At 33.4% G+C, this 23688-nt stretch overlaps 1 protein-coding gene across 10 annotated transcripts in view; it reads right to left on the bottom strand.

The window, feature by feature from the left end:
- The window catches only part of GAS2 (growth arrest specific 2), a 148228-nt gene that overhangs the window by 63151 nt on the left and 61389 nt on the right, over window positions 1-23688 (bottom strand). For all 10 annotated transcript variants that reach the window (XR_005021044.1, XM_036862312.1, XM_036862313.1 and 7 more), the window contains 2 exons: window positions 15084-15225; window positions 3785-3848 (listed from right to left, as the gene is read on the bottom strand). Coding sequence is in view for 9 of the 10 variants with exons in the window: in XM_036862312.1 (XP_036718207.1) it covers window positions 3785-3848; window positions 15084-15225 (206 nt within the window). In the remaining variant the exon portion in view is untranslated. The remainder of the gene's footprint in view (window positions 1-3784; window positions 3849-15083; window positions 15226-23688) is intronic.

Here is a 23688-nt window from a genome sequence, read left to right as displayed (position 1 = left end):
CATATTTCTTTTGAATGGTCATAAATTTTGTTGAAAATGAAGAAAACACTCAAAAATAAAAATATAAAAAGCTTCCCTCTGATGTTGACTATTCATCATAGCCCCAAACCAAAATATCAAAAGTCTTTTTTTTAGTTTTATCATAAAGCTAATCTTAATTCTGCAGTCTTAAAAAAGGTTGAATTCATAGTAACTTTTTTTAAACAATGAATATCAAAGCACCCTCATTAAAAAGATCTTTGAGGTTTTATTGACCTGTTTTTGCTGAGTGTTTTATTTTGCAGAAGGCAAACATGCATATTTTACACACAGAAACTGACATGGTTTCTGAAATATTAACAGAGGGATTTCACCCTTCAGTGATGACAGCTCTGTTTAGTTGAAAATAAAAGGAAGTTTCACCCATGAGAACAAAAATAAGTGGTCTCCTTCACCCACCCCACAGCTCTCAAAGGAGCTTCACGGAGTGTTCCCAGGCAAGAGAATACAGCAGGGAATTAGAAATATTTAGTGAATCATTTCTAAAGTGATGTTGATGCTTTTAAGATGACATCTATGTAATTTGAGAAATAAATGTTTAGAATCAAGTGTAAAGAAACATCATCTATCAGTGGAAAAAACACAGAACTCGCAAGGTTGTATTGGGATTTTGTTATGGCCAAACCTCATCTGTTGTGTGTACAAATTAATGTTGTGATTCTTGAGAGCTCTCCGAATACCACTTCTGGTTTTGTCTAATGCTGTCTTAATTCAATAATTCAATAACTCTGTCTTAATTCAACTCCATAGAGGAGTACAGGGAGGAGGAAGCGCACATACAATGATCTAGATAAAGGTTTAATATATCTAAAGAAAAAATTAGGAGTAAAATAAGATGGGAATGATGAATTTCCCTTTTTTCCTTCAACAATTATGCTTCAACACAGGGCTAAGGTAGTGATGTTTGGGTTTATTGGGTTACTGATTTTAAAGCACAATTGAACGTCCATTAAAATTTTGATAAAATCTTCAAATGTGTACAGAGAAACTTAAATAGACATGTATACTTAAATGTTCAATCTATCCATTTGGCATTCAGCTGTTTAACCTTATGTTGCACACAAAGGTGATGCCCTGAATAATCTGTTAGCATATTTTTTTCTTTTTCATGGGAAGTGTGCAATACTTCACATCACTTAAGTAGGTGAAGAAGATAAAAGGCAAAATTTACAAATTGAATATTGTAATGTATTGTCTTAATCCTTAGATCACTGCTTTGTGAAATTAGTAATTTTCTTTTGTAATGTGAATAATCTCTGCTTTTATCAGTACACATGGTCATAAAGTGAGGTCAGAAATGTAGCCACCCATTCTTATTAATAATAATAATAATGATGATGATGGTAATAATAATAAAGAAGGCAGAGAAAACTTTTGGAGGTGATAGATATATTTATGGCATAGATTGTGGTGATGGTTTCATAAATGTATGCTTATATCCAAACTCATCAAGTGGTTTGCATTAAATATGTACAGCTTTTTGTATGTCAACCATATCTCAACAAAGTGGCTTAAAAAAAAAAAAGAAATGGAGCAACGCAGAATCTCAATTTTAAAATATTTGGGGAAAAACACACACAAAGCACTTCATATAATGCTTCACCTTCAAATTGACCAGGCCATTATGATTCCCTTTCATTAACCAAGATATTAATTTGTTTTATATACTATGGCAAGGGGCAATTCATGACAGACTCAGAGCTGGAGGAAAGGTGATTCCTAAGGGAATTTTGTCATTGGATAGCATGCCTTCTTCTTTGATGACTAGGTCATAGTTAAAATGTTTAGTTCAGCAGGATTCCTAACAGTGTTCAGATAATAAAGAGTATAACTACAAAAAATAAAATAAATCCAGAAAATAGGTAAATAATGTACACTAAACAAGAGGAAAATGACAACTCCCAGCTAATTCAGTAGATAGCACCACTCCTTTTTACCTCTATCACAACTTTCAGAATCATGATGCCTGTTTGATCCACATATTTAGGTTATCAAAGCACCAAAATAGAATCTGGCATTTCAGAATATTCTAATGATATAATTAAAATAAACAAGTAAACAAAAAGTTTTCTGCCTAATCTCCTATTACCCAGGAACTCTAGACAATCTTTCTTTTACTCTAGCATTTCAGGGGCAGCAGCTCATTTACTGAGATTTTACTTTGTGTGTATTCCTCCTTCCTGTATGTTTAATATCACCTTTCTTACGGGATATCTGCTGAGCCCAAGGACTCAAGGCTGAGTCCTTTGACTCATAGCTGTTTGTCCTGCAGGCCAGAAGGCTTAAGCATGGTAGAGGAGTGGCTTAGCTGAGTCCTAAAAGAAACAGGTACCTTTGTCTTGCTCCCTCTCAGAACCCAAGAAAGTGACAGCATTGAAGGGGAATGGGGTTCTAAGAAACAGTCAGATACTATGAACTATGCCTGAGTAGTAGAGACCTGAGTGGTCAGAAGACAAGGGTACCCTCTCCAGAGGCTGTCACACAATATAGCTGGGAGAGGTGTGGGAGAAAGTAGGGACATCCCTAAATGTCTCAAATTGATTTTTTTCACTCCTTATTGAGTGGAGCCTCATTCCTATTTAATTCAAAACAATCTCTCTCATCCAATTATTATGATAAAGTAAAATCCATACCTGATGAACAGTTTGTTAAGATTATGTTGACTATGATGTTTTAAAGAACTTGGGGTTACTTCTTCTGATTACAGTGAACTTTCCACTGGATCAAAAAAAGGGCTATTCCTTGGCAGCAAGTTTTCTACCCATTGCTGTAATATGCTGATGTGCTCACCTTGTATTTTCTTTTCTTTGATTTTCTTTATAGCTCTCCCTTTGAGAATTAACACCCAGAGCACACTCTTACTTTGTCTTATTGGTTCATCTGATCTCAATGCTAGAAGTATAATCAGATCTGGATGAGAAAACATCTTCTAATTAATTCTGAAGTTTTATTTTGCATCAAGATCTATTCAAACATTTATATCTTCATTTATAATTCTTTGGGCTTTATAAAACTGTCAGAAGCCTTGTTTGAGGATTTGCAATGTAATAAGGAGAAGACATGAAACCAAATCAAGTCAGCTGAGCTAATAAAGTCCTTTCCCTTACTTATTTAGCTACAGGTATGATTTCTACAATGACTTCTTGTTTTTCTTTTCTAGAAGAAAAAGATTCCAAAGATATCTCGACATATGAAGGATAATATTCTATCTTTTCCCAATCAAATTATGGAGAATAATTTAAAAACTATCAATCCACTCAGGAGTAGAAACCAAAAGAGCTGAGGGATGAGATGTTAAATGGGGAAAATGAGGAAAAAGGAACAAAAGGAGAGGCTGAAAATTATTCAAGAGTAAACAGGAAGAGAGGGATGAAGGAGCTGAGAAAGAGAGAGAATAATGGGAATAGACTTTCCACTAAGGAAAGCATAATTGTCACATACAATTTCATGTACAAGATCCTTCCCAGCCTCCCAAGAAAGAGTTGCAAGGAAAATGTCTTCAATTAAAGGATATTTAGAAAATGTTTAAACATAGTGACTTTGACAATAAGGCCACGATGTTAAGAATATTGGTGGTCCACTTTTAGTTTGAACAATTGCTCTCGAGATGTTCATACTGATCATATTTGAAGGAGTTGCTTCTCAACACCTAGGTTAAACATCAGCGATGAAAAGGCAGCAAGCTTCTCAGCTGCTTGGATGCTGAGATGGTCAAGTCTTAAGTAGCGGCAGTAGTATGACCTACCTGGCTGCAATCCGGCCAAGCTCTAGCAAACAGAGACACACTTCTCTGGGTTGCTTGTGGAGGACTGAAAGACAAGACAAAGGTGGACACCTTTACAATAGAAAGGACAGTAAAGCAGCTCAATGGGGAGCAGGATCGACTCCCTCATCACTCATGGTCCCAGTAAATGAGCTAGTCTTCATTCTGACATTCATAGAAACCATCCTATTCCACAGTACAGTTAGCTTTACTAAAGTCCTAAAGCAGTTTTCAAAACTCTTTGCCCAACTTCCTCCCCAAAAACCATGAGTCTCAGGAATCCCACCCTGAAAATATTTTCTTCAATTAGTTAATATTTGTAAGTCAATATTGGAAACACATGTAGCTATAATTATGATATAAATAGTTGATGGATACTTAAAAACAGACAGCAAACGTAAGACTATGAAGCAAAGTCTGGTCTTTTAAAAATCCTAACTCTATATTCACCAGGGATTTTAGCAGAAATAATGCAATGAATAAGGATTAAAAATTACACATCATGGTCCTTTGTTATCCTCCAAACAACAATGTCAAGTGAGCCCTCTGAAACTTGATGTCTTCTCCTAACGAAATTTGACTAAATGATACTTTAGAAAGAAACACTTTCAACTGACTGAATTTTGTAAATATGTACAAATACATACCATCAGCCAGTTTTGCCCATAAAAGGAGCAAATTAGAAGATGGTTCTCTGCATTGATACTTCTTTTCTAATATAATATGATTACTTAATAAAGCTGCTTTATCAATTGCTCTGGACACATTCAGTAATGTTGACAAATCATACTTGCATTTGTTGAGCCTACCAGAGGAGTATATACTGCTTATACTTTTTTCTTTTTAAACTAAGATTAGAGAATTTTTAAAATGTTATTATATACAGCACCTAATAAAGACAACAGATATTGGGGGGAAAAGATAGAATTGAGAATGGTCTTTACATAGACACAATATCCTGATAAAAGAAAATACTAGCTTATTGATAAACATTAAGAAAAATAGCAATATTGCTTCAATTCTTAAACATAGAATTTTATAGTAATTTAATTTCCCAGCTTTATTCTATTCCCCCACTTAAATATTGAATTCCTTCTCTGCACAGGTTTAGGCAATGGCAGTATTTGCCACTGACACCAGAATGGAATTTGTTGGGAGTGTGTGGTGAATAGAAAAATACATTTACTTAGATTATAAAAGTATATGATTTCACTTGGCTTTAAACAAACAAAAATTTATTATCTTGCTATAAAATGTCATCTTTAAAGCTTTTAAAATAAGTTCTAATATCGTTAGCAATGTTTATTAAAATAGAATTGATTATGGGAAATCTGAATTACAGAATCTTTCCATTCTTGGTAATATAAATTTGAGTTTCAGCTAATGCTTAGTGAATTGTCATAAAACCCAGGTTGGGGAAGTCTAAAATTACTTTTAACTAAAGGGGCTTAAAGCAAAGATATTTACTACCTCCAATTTCAAGTGCACCATTAGCTGACTCTGGCTGAATGATACAACTTTTGATACATTAAATCGACTTCAGTGCAATGAAATGTACAGACTGTAATATGACATAGGCATCAATTTCAAACAGAGAACAATAACAAACATCACAAAACAAAAGCAAACAAATGAAAATCAATCTTCTTGTCTAGATAATCAGTTTCTTCTGATTTGGACTTTTTAAATCCTGTCCATGGTACAAAATAACAAACAGGAAAAAGGAATACATGAAAGCTGAGGAGAAGATGATGTTTAAGGCCCTGCTATTACCCTCATCTTCAGTGACAGCTGTGTGAAGGAAGCAGCTAAAGCTCAAGGAGACTTGGATACAATCTCATGCATTTTGTGATGGAAACAATGTCAAAATATGAAAACTATTAGTGAACTGACCAAACTGTGCCAATATGCAGTCAACACCAACTCTAAAAAGCAACACCTGACTCAACTATCATGATTCTTTAATCAATGTATTGTACTTATTTTGAGAGTATGTAAGAATTGGAAGTAAATACCAATAGATACATTCAATGGAAAATAAAATTCATTCTGAAGAAAAACAGTAATGTGGGTAATGTAAGAAAGACAATGTGATATGTAGGATGCATTGCTATTGTGTATTCAGCTATCAATTTAAAACAGCCTTTGTCTGCCAACACTCAAATGTCGAATCTACCATGGACTCATTAGAAAATCAATTTGGCAAACTGAAAAGTAACTGCATGATTCTCCTTTTTATATCCTTAACAGAACCAGCTTATAAAATTTAAGACAAATAAACGTCTCACTCAGCATCATTCCTTAGGAAAATGATAATAGAAAGATGATGTTTTACTTCCTAGTTTTCCTGGAAGTGTTATCTTTAATAAAGCAATTGCTTTATTGCTTCAAAACACACCTATAATATTGTCTCACTTGTTAATGGCATTTTGAATATTGGGCATATCATGCCTGATCCATAATGGCCCAAAATATCATGTTTGATGACTTGTAAGCAATGAATGAGTTAAATCTGCAGAGAGGCATAACAGCACAATGACAAGAACAGAACAGAGTAATTACTCAGTAAACACTATGTCTCAAATTATCAAGGATGATGACAATTATGTCGTGATGATAATGGTTGTGACAATAAACAAACTGAATAAAGGCTAAAATCTTACCTAGCATATTTAGAAAAGGCAAGAATTTAAATTATGTCAAAGTTTATTTAATTGTAAAAGCAAACACTCTTACCTTATTCTATAAAATTAAATTCAAGAGTCTTTAAGTAGTATCTACATTATACCAAAGAGGTGACTGTGTTTGGTTTTTGCACTCAAGCAAGTTCTAAACTAAAGTTAACAGATGGAAAGAGAATAGTGACCATGGGATTCAAGCCACAAAGATCTGGGTCTGAATGTGAGCTCTAAAATTTACTAGTTTGTTATTTTGGGAGATTATAAAATCTCAGTTTTCTGAGGGAAAGTAATGGTGTGTATCTTGCAATATTTTTGTGCGGATTTAACACAATATTATTCGTGTTATTCTTAGCCAATGCTTGGCACATAGAAAAGACTTCCCAAGGTTAGTTTTCTTTCTTTATTATTATTTTTGTTGTAAATTATTTGCTTAAAGATTATCTTCATTTGGCTTAGTTAATATTAATACACTCATTTTTTTTCCTATAAGCAATTTTTTGTCTGTGCACCTGTCATGTGTAAGCCACCATACTAAGCAGTGGAAGAAACCTCAGAATTAAAAAAACTACTATGGATAGATGTGTATAATTTTTTTTTTTAAACATCTTTATTGAAGTATAATTGCCTTACAATGGTGTGTTAGCTTCTGCTTTATAACAAAGTGAATCAGTTATACATATACAATATGTTCCCATTTCTCTTCCCTCTTGCATCTCCCTCCCTCCCACCCTCCCCATCCCACCCCTCTAGGTGGTCACAAAGCACCGAGCTGATCTCCCTGTGCTATGCGGCTGCTTCCCACTAGCTATCTATTTTACATTTGGTAGTGTATATATGTCCATGACACTCTCTTACCCTGTCACATCTCACCCCACGATGTGTATAATTTAAAGCAGTTATTATAATGAGTGTATTTTGAATATTTTGTCATTTATATTATATCAGAAATAGTTAATTCTAAATTTAATCAAATTGAAGTTTAAGTAGGCCAATTTGGCCAGCATATATAGACAGATATAAAGGAGACAGGCTATCATTATTATGCATTTGTGCTACTAAGTATAAAACTTAAGTAACAATTACATTAGAACATGTCATTTTATGAAACACTAAACATCTTACTGTCAATTTTTCTGCATCTCTCGGAATAAAATAATTTAGATGAGCCCATTTTCAATAAGTTACCTAAGTTGATTATATATTGCATATATGAATGTATATTTTTGTCAGGATGATTAGAAAGACAACTTTTAGTGTATTGCATTTGAACTAAAGCCTTTATGTTGAGTTGTATGTACTACTCATTTTAAAGACATTTTACTGATTTGTCTTTTCAAAAATATAAGGAAATTTATACTTATATTGAGGTTTATGGTAGGAAACATTTTTTTCACTCCATCATTACAATATTAATATGGTCTTTTGCTTTGAGTTGTGGTTAGAAGAGGGGATCACTATGGCTTTCTTTCCTCTGAACAAATTCTCTTTAAAACAAAAAGCTGTCTAGTCACTGGTGATTATTATGCAAAAGGTCTTATCATTGGAGGCTTCTTTTTAAATAATCAAAACTGTTTCGAAGAAAAGTATAAGGCAGAACACCTCTGGGAAAAGCAACACAGATCCCTGTTCAAAATATGTGGCAATCTTATAACCTAGATTCTGTTAAAATCTCATGGGCATCAAATGTCAAATGGAATGCTGCTAGCTCCAGGAATAGAAAATGAGACCTTCTGCTAAGGCAAGGGGTAGAGTTTTAATGTCACAGAATCTGCAAGGATAAAATGCATTAGACCATGAATGTATAGTTTACCTATATATATTAAGTTTCAACAGATGGACAAAAAATGAAAATATGAAAATTTCATTATCTATTTGGTTTATATACATTAGAGGCAATAATATTCATGTTGGTTTTAAAGGAAACTATATTTTAGATTTATATTTAAGAAGAAATTTGCAAAACTTTTATTTTTGACTGAATATTAAATTGTGAAAATATCATAAATTTAATAGCTTCCCACCTCCCCAGAGCAGAGAACAGATTCTCATACTCAGAAAGAGTGACATAGTAGAAGATACAGTAAACTAGATGTCAGAAGAACTGGCTTCTAGTCCAGACTACATAATTTTCTCATCTCTAAAATGTGCCTTCTACTTGCTCTTTCTTATGAGGTAATTTTATGGTTAAGGGCATTTGGTATATGGTAAACACTCAACAAATTTTACTCCTTTGCTACTTAAGTGATGGTCCACAGACCAGTAGCATTGGTATCAGCTGGGAGCTTGATAAAAATGCAAATTATGGGGTCCCACCCCATACGTATTGAGCAAAATTTACATTTAAGCAAGGTTTCCAGGTGATGAATATGCACATTAAAGTTTGAGAATCATTATATTAATCAATGTTATGATTATTACAATAAACGTCAATTATAATTCTATATCTATTTTGGTTAAAATATTCAAATGTGATTTGATATATGGAACATGCTCCAGAAATGTTTAAGATAACAGTGATGATGATGATGATGATGATGATGATGATGATGATGAATGGAGGAAAAAATAATTTGGGAATTGGATTAGCCCTTAATGGGTATTATGGGCACTTATCACCTACCAGGATCTATAAGGTACAAAAGATGCCTCCCAAGAAAGTAAAGGGATGGCTGTCTACATCTTGTCACTCCCAGAAAGTCACACGCAGAAATCCTTGAGTTTAAAGGTAGGGAGCAATTAGGAATAGCAAAGAAATTTGGGTGCCTTAAAACTGATCTGAGGGAGGCTAAAGAGAAGAAAAGGCAAACAAGAATAAACCTCACAAACTCATGAATGCTGAGTGTGTGTGCTTCCAAATTTCTCAGATCACTGTTCGCATTTAAAACAGGATACAGCAGCCGTAAAATTCACATAAACAAAGAGAATTCATTCATAATCTCATCAGTGATGGAAGATGTATAGAATAAAATGCAGTTAATTGCCTTTGCCACTAAGTCAAAAAATGTCCCAGAGCAAGGAGTGCCCTTTCTGTCTCTAGCACCCAGACCTTATGTGAAATTAATGGATTAAGTCCCTATCACTCAGAGCAGCAATAGGAGTCAAGAGTCTCTTCTAATTTGGTTTTTATTTATATTTTACTTTTCCTTTTACTTGAAATCATCATATGAACTTCTAAAATTAACTCATATGAAGCATAACTTTCTGTAACACAGGGACATGATCTTTGAAGGTTAATAAAGCTGAATTCAAATCCTAGCTGGGTCACTGAGAAGCTGTTAATATTGGGCAAGTTATTTAATTCTCTTGGTCCTAACCTAGCATTTTCATTATAAAATGGTGGCTGTTGGGAGAGTAGATATGCTAGCACATGTGCACTGCTAGGCTACCCTTACTGAGCATATAACTATTGTTATTTAATATTGTACAGTGAAAATTTGATTCTGGAAAAGCTAGAAGGCTCTCCACTTTCCTAATTCAACCCTGACTCCATCAAATCCTTGATACTGGGAGACATTTAGTTCTCTCAATCAGATTCCATACTGTACTGTCCTCATTTACATTTTTTTCTGATATATGGGCAAATCGCTACATTTGGAAAGAGTTTCTGAGCTCAAACTCAGAATTAAGATGCTAATAAAGTACTTTATAAGAACAGGTGTCAAAAATTCCAAAGTCTAAAATAAATTGTTCCTGGGGAAGAAATAATGTGAATATAAATAACCCAGAGCTAATTTGGTATCCTGAAGTTGTTATTCTACATTAATATTAATAAAAGTAATATAACTTTTTTTCTACAGAAATACTCTTATAGTCCTCAATACAGACAACAACAACCACAAGGGATGATTTATCAAACACTGGAAGGTAGGCATAGATTCTTTTTCTGATGCAATATGTATAAAACAGAAAATGTTAATGTTTAAAAATCCACACACAATCCTTTTCACTTTTGTGCAACATCAGACCAATACTCTAGGTAGGTCAGTGCTTGACCAGTGTTCAATAGAACAAAGAATTGTATAAAACTACTCTTCAGAGTCATGCATCAAAAGAAGACAGTGCCACACAGCAAACACAAATACAGAAAATAAAAATAAAAAACAAATCACACACATTTGCATGCTAGCACAGCAGATAGCAAACCCTTTTCTTGATGAGTAGATTCTTTCTCAGAGAAATAGATGAAGAATAGTCACTGGCCTCCAAATCCTATAATCATCCAATAACATGATAATATTGACACAATTACAGCAAGCAAAAAAATGTGCATTTTTCAAATATTCCCTCCCCCATCCTTTTGTCTTTTTCCAACTTCCAGCTCACCAGAATGTACATAAGTAAAGCAAAATAAACAAAGCTCTGAGGAAAAAATTAAGCTAACTTAACAATTTCTAAATCAGTGGGCTAAAGTAAATTACAAATAATAAATCCTCCATGCAAGAGTATCACTAATTTAAGGAAATAGTTTCTACTTAAAATATCTTAGAAAAAAATCATATAGGAGCATCAATTTTAGGGCTCATAACTTAAAATTTTTTTAAATTGAGAATAAGCCATAGATTTCTGGTCCTAATGTAAAACAGCCCTTATAATATACTGATGTATAAAATACACTGATGTATAATATACTGATGTCAATAAACCTCTATGCAACTTAGTTCAAATTACCTTAATATAAATAAAATTGTTCATGTTTCAGATTACATGCCATACCTGTTTACGGTCTAAAGTGTGTTAATAGAGAATTGAAGAAGAAAATGATATTACTTACAACCCAATTACTATTTATCTTACTTTCAGATTCTGAATATAGTATTTTATTGTTATTTACTAGATGTAAATGCTGAGACCTCATGTTCATATTATGTCATAATTTTCCCATATTCTTAAATAGTCTCAAAAATATTATGAATATTATTTTTGCTTGGTATCTATGAATGACTACAGTTTGTTTAAGCTACCACCGAATAGATTCAGTTCATCCCCTTTTTTACTCTTATAAAAAATGTTTCAATGGACATTCTATTGCTTATCTCTACTTACTTCCTTCAAATAAACTTTTAGAAGTAGAACAACTTGATAAAAAGATATGAGCACTTCTTAGATCTTACATAATGTCAAATTGCCCTCCAAAGAAGGCATGCCAATGTCCAATTTTTTTTCAGCAATGCATAGAAGATCCCACTTTCCTCTATACTCAGCACTAAATATACAATTGTTAATCCTCGCTAATTTTTCATAGTTTTTATTTGCATTTGCCTTATTACTAAGGTGTCAAACATTTTTATCTCTGTTTTGGGCTTTTATAAGTCTTTTATGAATAAGCTGTTCATGATATCCATTTTTCTATTGTCTCACTTCTGAAACACTATTCTGAGATATTAGTAAACTTATAATCCAAGAACTGACATTTGACAGAGGAAAAATTCTCTCTCAAGAATGTCTTAGAAGATAAATGGAAGGTTACACTCTGTATGTGATCGCGTCATGTGGCATAGAAAGTTATCTGCCAAGAATCAAAACGACAAGCACGAGAGAAGCATATGGAATAAGATGCTGTCTATACTCCCTAGTTCATCCCTGGCATCCCTTCCCCACCCACTGAGATTTCTTGTCATTAGCTGTTGTGGAAAGGGAACAGATAGAGTGAGTCATGAATTAAGATCCTCCCGCAAATAATCGTACAAAAAAAGCACTGCAACAGAGGGTAACGTATCAGTTGCCACAAAGATAAGAATGCTTTATGCAGGCGAAGACCTTTGAAGAGCTAAAGACAGAAGCCTCTTGATACACATTCAGTACAATGATCTACTTTATCATTCATTCAAACAGATTTTTCCCCTTCATCAGGGCATCTTGTCCTTTTATTTGCTGTTCAAAACACTAGGACACAAAGGATGCTCTTCATCTTGTGTGCTACTGAAATGAAATCTTGAGGTAGGGAAAAAAGAAAAAACCCTTGCCCTAAATTCCCTTTCAAAAGTGAAGTGTGAAAAGACATCAAGCAGAGTACACAGTATTATTGTTGCAAGAAAGTCAATTCTGCAAGTGCAGCGGCTCAATCACTTCCTCACCCACAAGTGAATAATAAGAAAAATCCAAGGAGAATGGGTCCCACTTGGGGAAATGGAATTTCTCATTGGCCTTCCTCCTGATTATCATTAACATCTATGGGCACAGCTGTTTCCTTTCTCTGAATAATCCTGAAGTCAATTCTATAGTATTGGCTCCCTTCTTCCATCTCCACAGGGCCTACTGTACATCACCTCATGCCCTATTCTGAGCAGTAGAAATTTCAAATTTATCTTTTCATTGAGTAGCAAACTAGAAAGCCCAACTATTTGATTTAGTTTGGTACTGAGAGGATTCAAAATTATTTTAAAAATTTATAGCCTTGAAAATTTGGTCTTATTAAACCTTCTTGGCTATGTAAATACATTTTAATTGCAAGGTATAAGTGAAGTTATACTGTAGAAGATAACCAGAATCAAAGATATTTTAACAAAATACTCAACAGTTATGACATATAAATTATCATGTATTTAATTTTTATATAAAAATTTCTTGTTTATAAAGTCAGCTTTTTTCAAACAGGGTGAAGAACTCGACCATCTAAAAATTCTTCATGACATAATTTTATATGCTACAGAGTATGTATTTATATACCAGGACCATTGTTACATAAGCTGCTTTATGCTTTATTGTTTCAAAATAAAATGTATTATTTATTACCTGAATGGGGTTTTAAAAAGCCATCCAAGCTTCTTGGAGTCCAACTGAAAGTTTTGTTAGTTCAATTAACAAAAGAACTTATGAATAGTAAGAAAATTGAGACAAAACCATATTTACATTCAGAGCTCCTAGTAATCCACTTGGCCTACAGTAGTCACTGAAAAAATGCTTTTTTTTTTAATGCAAACCTGTGCGGTAAACAAATTAACAAAAAATAAAGCAGTTTCCCCATGTGGCAGCTCTTCAGCAATGCAGGGGCACTCCAGAATTTTAAATCATGATGTTATTTGTCCACACATAAAGAGTGTGCTTCTTGTGACTAAGATTTGATTTTTAAAAATTTATATATATATAAGTGTGTGTGTGTATGTGTGTGTGTGTGTGTGTAGACACACACACAGACATTTACTAGATCTTTCAAGGTTTTTTTTTCGCAACTCTTCCACGTGCATAAACCTATAAACATGAAAGTTAAAATCTATTTGTAAAATTACCACTGCACTGAAAAAGAATTATATCCGTACATATCTTCCACCAACTTTTTTTACTTTGACGTGAGGAAATGGTAAGAACACTCAAAGCTCACATATACAAGGAGCATTCATAGAGCACACTGCTGTATATAGTATGCTTCTGTGCAATTTTTCTGGTTAAATTTTTCTTTCAGGTATAAAGTGTTCTCCTAGTCTAAGTTCATGTTATTCTCTTCTCTGCTGGGAGACTTCTCAGAAATTTGATGACAGTATTTCCATATCACATCAACTCCTCTTAGTACAAATACAAGTTTCCTTAAGCACATAAAATGAGTAAGACTTTAGCTGCTATACCGTCAATTTCCTAGGTTCAGCAGGGGAATGCTGTTTTGTGAGGTCTCAGGGCAAAGTGTATTCTCATTGTTCAGAAGGCAATTTGTATACTTGTTCTCTCTGAAGGATGCTCAGCTTACCGTGATGTTAATATTTGTATTACGTGATTTTGTGAATTGATTTTTTAAAGCCTCAGGTAAAAGAACCAAAGCATTTTTCCCTACTAAATGTCTCCTTTCTTCACTTAGTTCCACTTTACTAGAACTGGATTTTAATTGCAATATTTTCCATAGTAGAGTTCTACTGGGGTAGATCTTATATCGAAGGTTTGAACATTTAAGGGTATCAAGTAATGTCAAAACACTGAATGGTCCAATGTATGTTTTCTCCCAAGGAAATACAAAACTATGGTATGGAAGTGGATTTGCCAAAATTCAATTATAAAACAAAACAAAAACCCCACAATTATCTGGGTAGGCCTAGGCACTAACGTATCTGTCTCTTATTCCATCGTCTTCAATTATCCTAATCTCTTGCTTGTTTGCCTAATTTTTAACTAGCTAAAAAATAAGTTTCATTAACTAAAAATAAGCTTAACTAACGAATAAAATCAGTTTCAAGACAGATAGAGCTTATGAGAGATGGTGTTTTCATACTTTTGTAGAGGTGAAAAGATGAAAATGCTCTTGATGGAGGGCTGGAACATATATAGCTACCCTTCTAGTCCAAGTAAGAGCCTGGTGGTAAAACTTAACCCTACATTTTCCAAATATCCCCCAATTTTGCATTGTATGTACTTATTTTTAAGCAGGAAAGGATTCTGCTACTTAACGTTCCTGTTATTATACGCACAAGGTGACCAAGATTAAGAGGGTGAATTTTTCTACCTTCAAAGATTCAAGTTTACAAAAAAACTGCAAGTTTACAACAAACTAAAATTTTTTTTTAAAGTTAACAAAGTGTGAAATGACATCACACAAAAAAAGTTAGGCTTGAGAGTTATACAGACAAACAATAATTTTAATATTATATCAGCTAAAATTCTGAAGGAAATATACATACCCAAACCTTCCGATTCAAACAGACATGTTTCATCTACCCCTAAATCTCGGCACCAGGATAAGAAGTTTGCTGTATTGTCTCTGGCAAAAAAGGATCCTGAGGGTGCACTGGCCTTGCATGGAATCTTCTTTAAGGGCAGATTCTGAAAAACAAAGAAATCTCACTCTGGTGGAATATCCAGCAGTCATCACAGTGACACATTAAGTGTACATTTATGTTTTCAACAAAACGCTTTGGTACAATCTTATGTCAATAAATAGGTTTGCAAAGAACTATAGGAAAGGACATGAAACTCAAATGAAACTTAGTTCTTAATTAAGAGACTAGGAAAATCTGTGCCTGTAAACATATTCTTGCCTTTTTCTTATCTAGAGGTAAACATACATAAATCCCTTCCCTGGCTCAGATTGCCTCTTTTCTTTCTCTTCTACTATTTTTTTGACCTTCTCTTTCATCTAAGTATTCTGTCAGTATTTCTCATAAAGTATGTATAAATGAATTTCTCACTTGTGAAAGAAGAATGAAACACAAATGCAGTATACGAATATAGATAAAATGTAACACACACACCTGCATTTTTATGTGTATACATACACACACACAATAAAAATTACAATAGAATTATAAAGTCAAAAGAGCAGCAGAATTGTCTAACATCCATAATTCTCTATCACCAATACTAAGAAAAGGAAATATTAAAAATTTTTATCTTTTAACAATAACATTTTACCATCATTCTTCCAGACTATTTCCTTTTAAACCATAGATTATTGCTCTCTTATGTAATATAAAAATAATTCTGGTTGGATTTCTGCTATCTGACCTTGAAACATGTTTACATTCTGCATCATTTCTCTTCCAGGATAAGAAAATGCTTAAGAAAAGGGAGTGTGTGAACCTGGATAGACTTTTCTATTATGAGCCTCATAAAATTTTAGCCCTGGAAATCTCCCTTACCATACCAAATGTTATAAAGAGTCGTGTGAGGTTTTTTCCTTTAATAGAATATAACCAGTATTCACGGCATTCCATGAAGTCACAGAATGTGATTCTATGTGATATGAAAAACTGAGCCAAGTATTTGGATGATCTGGGCTAAATAGAGCTTTGCCTCTGAGAGCAAAAAGATCAAGGGAGAAGCATTTTGTGATTTCAATTCACAGATAGGGTTATTTCCTCTATTCTCTGTGAACAAGAAAATATAAACAAAATGTTGTTGATTGTTGAGGTCATTTACAAAGATGGTTATAAAAAAATGAAATAGTGGTCTTGGTGTACTGGTGAAGCCTACTATCATCAATCTATTACTAGGGCTTTTCCTGTCCAGGGATTTTATGGCTACATAACTAAAATATTCAGTTACTACATCACTCAAAGAATGTGTCTGTCCAATAGCAAAGATCCATCTCTTTGTTGCTGACTGAATTTGTTTTAGGCTTAGACATAAAAAAATGTTTGCATGAATACACATATATTTATATATACATATAACAATACCTCTTAACCAATTTGGTTAAGTAGTGGTTTTCAAAGAAATGCTTTCCTATATGAATTGTAAAAAACAATAAGAAATAGCATAGTTTAATATCTCCTTTATAAAATATTCATGAACATCAGTCAATATTTACTAAAATTAAAATTCATATATCCCTAAATCTAGCAATTTACTCCTAAAAATATATCTTGCAAATATAATAGTATTATTACTTTAAAATATATGGACAGGTATATTTGTTGCAACACTGATTGAATAGGAAAAAAACAGACATAGAATGTGTCAAGAAAGGGCTGCTTGAATAATATATAGTATACAAATACAATGGAACTCTGTGCAATAATTTAAAAAGAATAAGATAAATATATATGTGTTTATGTGTTGTTGCACATAAAAATGTGCAGTATATACTCTTAAGCAGAAACCAATAATTTGCAAACACATATGTACACTACAATTTCATTTTATGATGTGTGTGTGTGCACATACGTACTGGTGCATGTATATGTACATACACACACAATATAGATGGTCATATATAAAGTTAAGTTGCATATAAATATGTTGTATTATAAATATGAATATTGTATTTATTTATATAACATTAATTTAGGAAGAATTCAAGGAGGACATCCATCAGATGGATAGTAATTACCTTTGAGGAAGGTGATTGATGCATAGAGAATCATTTATATCTTATTTTACATAATTCCAAAATATGTAGTAGGATTTTGAGTGACTTTTACATTTTATCAATATTTTCCAATTAAATAATCAAATAAGGTAAATCATGTCAGCCAAAACAGAACAAAAAGATCTGCTGAAAAAAAGTCTTCAGGAGGTGACTGTAAAGCTTCTTTATGATGCAAATAGGAAAAGAACATAAACAGAGTCAAACACTAAGCCATTTTAAAATCTACCACCTCTGTCCCTGGGTGGGGAAAAAAAACCTTGTGAAACCACTTCAAACTGGTGAATGAGTTTGCACACAGGAACTATAACCTAGGAACTATAAAATACTTGACATGTATAAGGGCATGCCAAAGGACATGAGGTGCATGGTTTTCATGGCAAAAAGGAATACAATATCCAGATTGCACCAGAGAAGCTAGATTGATTTGACACTTAATCCATCAAGGGACATAGCTCATAGCTTGTAGAATCCAATATTCTTCCTGGCTGCATACCAACCAAAAATCGAAGGGTCAACAGTCTTCCCAAGGTTGCTGTGCCATTTATACATAAGAGTCTTAGAGCAGATGTCATATTTCACTTGAATTAAAGAACAAATGATTCGATAATATCAGTATTCAATACCTTTGGAACTTATAAATATTTTTTGACATATTTTACACAGAAATATTCATAAAGTTCCAAAAACCTTAGCAATTACTGTATATCTCTCCAAGTTCTGTTATTTTTAAAAAATTATTAATTTCTCTAGGTTCTCATGAAAATCCTAGGAAGAATGACAGCTCTGAATCTCTTCTTTAATATCACTAAATAAAATAAAAGCAAATTGATGTATTGAATAAAATCAGCTTTCACCTTGCCACAAAAATCTTGAAGAAGAGGTTTAGAATAGAGAGCTGTCTTGAGTAATTATGAGAGTGTCTACTTGAATAGCTAAAAAATTGACCACAGATAAGGAGAGGAATACTTCAGATGTAAAGAACTAGGGATTCAAAAGAGAACCTACACATATAGCTCATCTTCCATATTAGTTTTCCCTTTACTGCTTAACTCTCCAAAGAACTCCTATGGCATTTAAATTATATACCATCTCTAATGATTTACTCAGATGAGTTTTTCCAGACAATGCTGCTATATATTATATCCTCAGAACCTGATTGATGAATACATGAATGAATGGTTAGATTTGACCCCTCACACTAGATCATAATCAACGTGAGGGCAGCAGCAAATACTCTGCCTTAGAGATTTTACATCCTCAAGGGACATGTTTCCAGGGCCTTCAAAATTCACTAAATTTATAGCACACATAAAATGCTCCCCATAAATTAAGAAAAGTATAACTGAAAAATATAAGTAAAACCTTTGAACATTTTTTGAAAGTTACTGAATATGGAATGAGTTGAGAATAGTTGCCAAGCTGAGCTGAGATTGGGTAGAAATTTAGGCTCGCTTACTCACTAGCAAAAGTCATGCTACTGTCCTCCAGCCTCCATGGTATAGGTTTCAATATTTTGTGTCAGCAAAAGGAGAAATGACTACCAATAAAACATTAGAATCATGTACAAGTAGGATACATGTTAATTTTTCTTTCTTTTTTTTAAATTGAAATGTAGTTGATTTACAATATTGTTAGTTTCAAGTGATTCAGTTATCACACACACACACACACACACACACACACACACATATATTCTTTTTCAGATTCTTTTCCCTTATAGGTTATTGCAAAATGCTGAGTATATCTCCCTATGCTATCCAGCAGGTTGGCTATCTACTCTATGTATAGCAGTGTGTATATGCTAATCGCAAATTCCCAATTCATCCCTCCCCCTCTTCCCCCCTGGTAATCACAGGTTTGTTTTCTATGTCTGTGGGTCTATTTCTGCCTTGCAAACAAGTTCATTTGTATTATTTCTTTTTAGATTTCATGTTAATTTTTCTAATATTGATAGTCTAATGTTTATCCTTTTATCTCTCAGTGGGATTAACCTAAGTTATACATTCTCAGCCTCTATATTAATACTTATGAATTGAATGATGAACATACAAGAGAATGGATGGTTTGAAATCTGAAAGTGTCCTCCCCATTCCCTCAAAGCAACAACCAAATTATGTTGAAATAAAAGGAAAGATTTTAAATTTACTTCTAAAATCTTTTAATTCAATCCATTACCTCTTAGGTTAATCACCTGCTAGGGTTTGGAATTCAATTACCTGAGTTCAAACTCACCTGTGTCACCTTCTTGCTATGGTACTTTGGACAAATTACTTGATGTTTCTGTGCCTCACTCTCATCTTCTATTCAACGCACATAGAAAAAAAAAATGCATCTCATCGACTATGTGAGTGCAAATTAAATAATATAATTCAGGTGTAGAAGTAAGTGTTCAATAAAGTTATTATCACTGCCATCAATGCAAGTAAAAATATATTGAATTGCCTGTGATTTCCTTCTCTCATATTTTCTTGAAAACATTTCATTTTTTTTTTCTGTTACAGGTACAAGAATTCAGAAAAAGATTGGCAAACAATTTATTTCTATCTTTGCCCTAAACTTGAACGTCACTTTTAAAATAGCTTCCCAATAGAACTTTCTGTGATAATAGAAATGTTCCATATCTGTGCTACCCATTATAGTAACCACTAGTGGCATGTGGCTATTGAGCATTTGAACTGTGGTGAGTGTGACTGGAGACTAATTTTTAAACTTTATTTCTTTTTAATCAGTTTGCACTTAAATAGCCACATGTGGCTTGTGGCTATCATATTAGACAGGGCATTCATAACAGGGAAAGTAAAGCCATTATTTGGGGGTTTAGAGAGTCCAATACTTGACCCCTTGACTACTTTGTCTCTAACTAATAGTGTCCCCATGTCTTTCAAGTCACCTCAAATCCAATAGTTCCCCTGGATATAGTTACTGAGATGCATAACTATGTTGGTCATTTAGAAAGAGTTTACTTATGTGCTGCAGAGTACAGCATGTGTATGTCCTAGTTATGGTGTTGTGGGTGTTACAGCTTCAGAAGGGCAGTAGTGACTAATTCTATTTATATTACTTAAAATAATCTACACCTAGAGAACCAGGATATTATTTATCATTATACTGCCACAGTGTCAAATACAGTGCTTCACACATAAGCAGTCCTGACTTCTTGTTTTCTGAATCTTATGGTAGATGGGGAAGGAATGAATTAACATTGTGAGTGCTTACCGTACTCTAGGCACACAAAACATATACTTTCAGATAGATTATCCTCTTTAATTCTCAAAAAATAATGCCATGAATTAGGTACATAATAGTATCTCCATTTTCCAAGATGAAAAAACTGAGCTCACACATAGTTGAAATCAAATCATTCAGTTTCTTATACCCGTACACTTCTAACTGCTCCATGAAAGCTCACCATTGCCTGGAATTTAATATATTGCAGCATTTGATTTATTTCCCAAGGTTTTAGCCAGGTAACATTACAATAAAGAAATACGTATTATCTTTCACCTATTAAACCTAGAAAAAATGGAGAGAATGGCATCTTTAGTTCTCCATAGGCAGTGAACTGAAAATTTAATACTAGTAGTTTATTTTTTGTACTTTACTAGTAGTTTAAGTAATCCATTCTTCACAAAAGTTTGAGATAAAATACTCCCCTTGATTACATCAAGTAGACATTTCAGCTATAAAACAGAAGAGATATATAAAAGAAGAAATGGAAATTGCCAGGAACTAATATCTTTCCTTTTCCAAAGGGTATATAGAATGTACTTTCAAATATGCAGGCAATAAAGGCACTCTTTCCATGATGGAATCAATGTTTCCACTGTATCCTCTTGCTCCTTTCAGTTTTTCTATATATTTTATTGAAAAAAAAAATCTCCCAATAAAATTATTTCATTGAACATTCACAGTACTAAGGTATCTGAAGAAAACCACCAAGTGGCTTTAGAAAGGATGAATATATATTCTTCAAGATCAAAATTACTGAAATTAAAAACAGGGGAAAAATTATTTCTGGTATCATCAACATCAACCTCTTCTGGGGACTCTGCAATAGACCTCATGCCTCAGATAGAGTGAGCTATAATTTAGTACAGTAGTAACTGAACTCACTGACATTGAATTCAAAATCAACCTTTCCTATCTTTTCCTTCTCCAAGATACATTCCACTCTACAGAGAATTGGTCTTACAGCAAAATTTGGTAGAATCTTCATGCTGTAATAGCATAAGAATATTTACATAAATAAAAAAACCATTATTAAAATAAGGTTTCTCACAGTAGAATTCTGGTACACCCTGTAAAATCATAAAGAAATTATTTAAATAATAAAGCTAGAAAATATGTTAAGTATTTTGAATTATCTGAAATTATTTCTGGCATAATATAAAATAATGTTGGAAATGAAGGTCTAGTATTAAACTTCAGGCTTAAAAGGTGAGATGGACAATAGAACATTAAGATGTAAATGAGTTGAAAACTTATGTCCAAACAATAACCTGCACACAGATAATTACAGCAGCTTTATTCATAATTGCCAAAACTTGGAAGCAACCAAGATGTCCTTCAGTAGGTGAATGGATAAATAAACTGCTATATATCCAGAAAATGGAATATTTTTCAGCACTGAAAAGAAATGAGTTATCAAGCCATGAAAAGACATAGTGGAATCTTAAATGTACATTACCGAGTGAAAGAAGCTAATTCTGGAAAAGATAAAACTATAGAGACAGTAAAATAATTAGGGATTTAGGAGGAGGGAGGTAGGAACAGGTGATTCATCATAAGATTCAGCACATAGGGTTTTTAGGGCAGTGAAACTATTCTGAATAATACTATAATGGCAGATATTTGTCATTATACATTTGTCAAACCCCATAAAATGTACAATACCAAGAGTGAACCCTAATGTAACTATGGACTTTGGGTGATAATGACATGTCAGTGTAGTTACATTGATTATAACAAATGTACCATTCTTCTGTACTCTCTGATCAATTTTGCTATGAACCTAAAACTATTCTAAAAATGAAATTCCATGAAAAAGTTATTATGTCATTGATAGTTATTTAAGAAGCACCAAATGCTTTACAAAGGAGAAAATATAGGAAGTTCAACAACAAATGCATTCTTTCATTTGTTTATATGAAACATATAAACATTTTTATATGCATTGTGCCTAATTTTACATATAAATCCACATGGGAATCATTATCTAAATGCTGTGCTAGTATAAAAAGCTTCTGTTCTCCCAAGTAATTGTTTACATATGACTAGATAGAGATTAGCTTCAAAATTCCTAAAGTCTAGTCATACACTTGAAAATTCAGTTAATTTGGTGAGGCTCTCTAAAAAAAATTTTTTTTTTTTAAACAAGTGTTCTCTCTCTCTTTTTTAAAAAAAATATTTGTTTATTTGGTTGCACCAGGTCTTAGTTGTGACAGGCGGGGCTCCTTAGTTACGGCATGTGAACTCTTAGTTGCGGCATGTATGTGGGATCTTAGTTCCCCGACCAGGGATCAAACCCACGTCCCCTGCACTGGGAGCGCAGAGTCTTAACCACTGCACAACTGGCGAAGTCCCTCTATACAAATTTTAAATAGAAATTTAATCTGATTCAATTTAACCAATTAAGTCACAACTCTACCCCAGTTCTAACAGTAGGTACTGGAGACAGACAAGGCCAAGGTTCATTTCTGGAGACCCTCAGTGTCTTTGAGAACAGACTTAAAAATCATGCTATTGTATGGTAAGAATTACAATAGAAGTTTAAGTATTTAAACAAAGTTTAAATTTAGTTCTTTGGCAAATTTAAGGGTGTGCCTTTAACTTTAGGGAGGGGCTGATTGAGGATCTTTATAAAAAAGCCTCACAAAGGAGCAACACTCTGCAAAGCTGAAGGATCTTAAGTGCTCCCCAAGCATAAAAAATGAAGAGCAGTGCATTCCAGAAGAGGAAACATCTGACAGAGGCATGGGTGTTATGGATGAGTACAGAATGCATGTGGAGGAGAAAAAGAGGTCAGAAAAGTCAATTAGGCCAGGATCACAAAGGCTATTTCATGCCTAACAAGAATTACTAATATTGTAATGTAAACCAGGAGTCACAAACTCAAAGGCCCAGAAGAAGTCAGGCAGATTAATTAACAGAATAAAGTGGCTAGCACTAGAAGACTATAAGAAATGGTGGCAATTGTGGAAAACTAAAGAGCTCATGCTGTGTCCAGGAGGGGCAGCCATATTTATTTAGTTCTAACTCAATGTTTCCATAAAGAAGTGCAGTTCCAGTGTTGTTGGATCTTCCAGTTTCTCAGAAGAATTCGGAAATCTGGATATTTTAATGTGAAAGTCCCCTGAGTTTGAACAATTGGATCTATAGGCAGCCCTATGTGGTTGTCAGTTTACAATCTCAGTGTT

This window comes from Balaenoptera musculus, chromosome 8 (genome assembly GCF_009873245.2).
Source record: "Balaenoptera musculus isolate JJ_BM4_2016_0621 chromosome 8, mBalMus1.pri.v3, whole genome shotgun sequence".
Classification (NCBI taxonomy): Eukaryota; Metazoa; Chordata; class Mammalia; order Artiodactyla; family Balaenopteridae; genus Balaenoptera; species Balaenoptera musculus.
The sequence above is the reverse complement of the archived record's forward strand: the minus strand, read 5'-3'. Positions and strand labels throughout refer to the sequence as shown.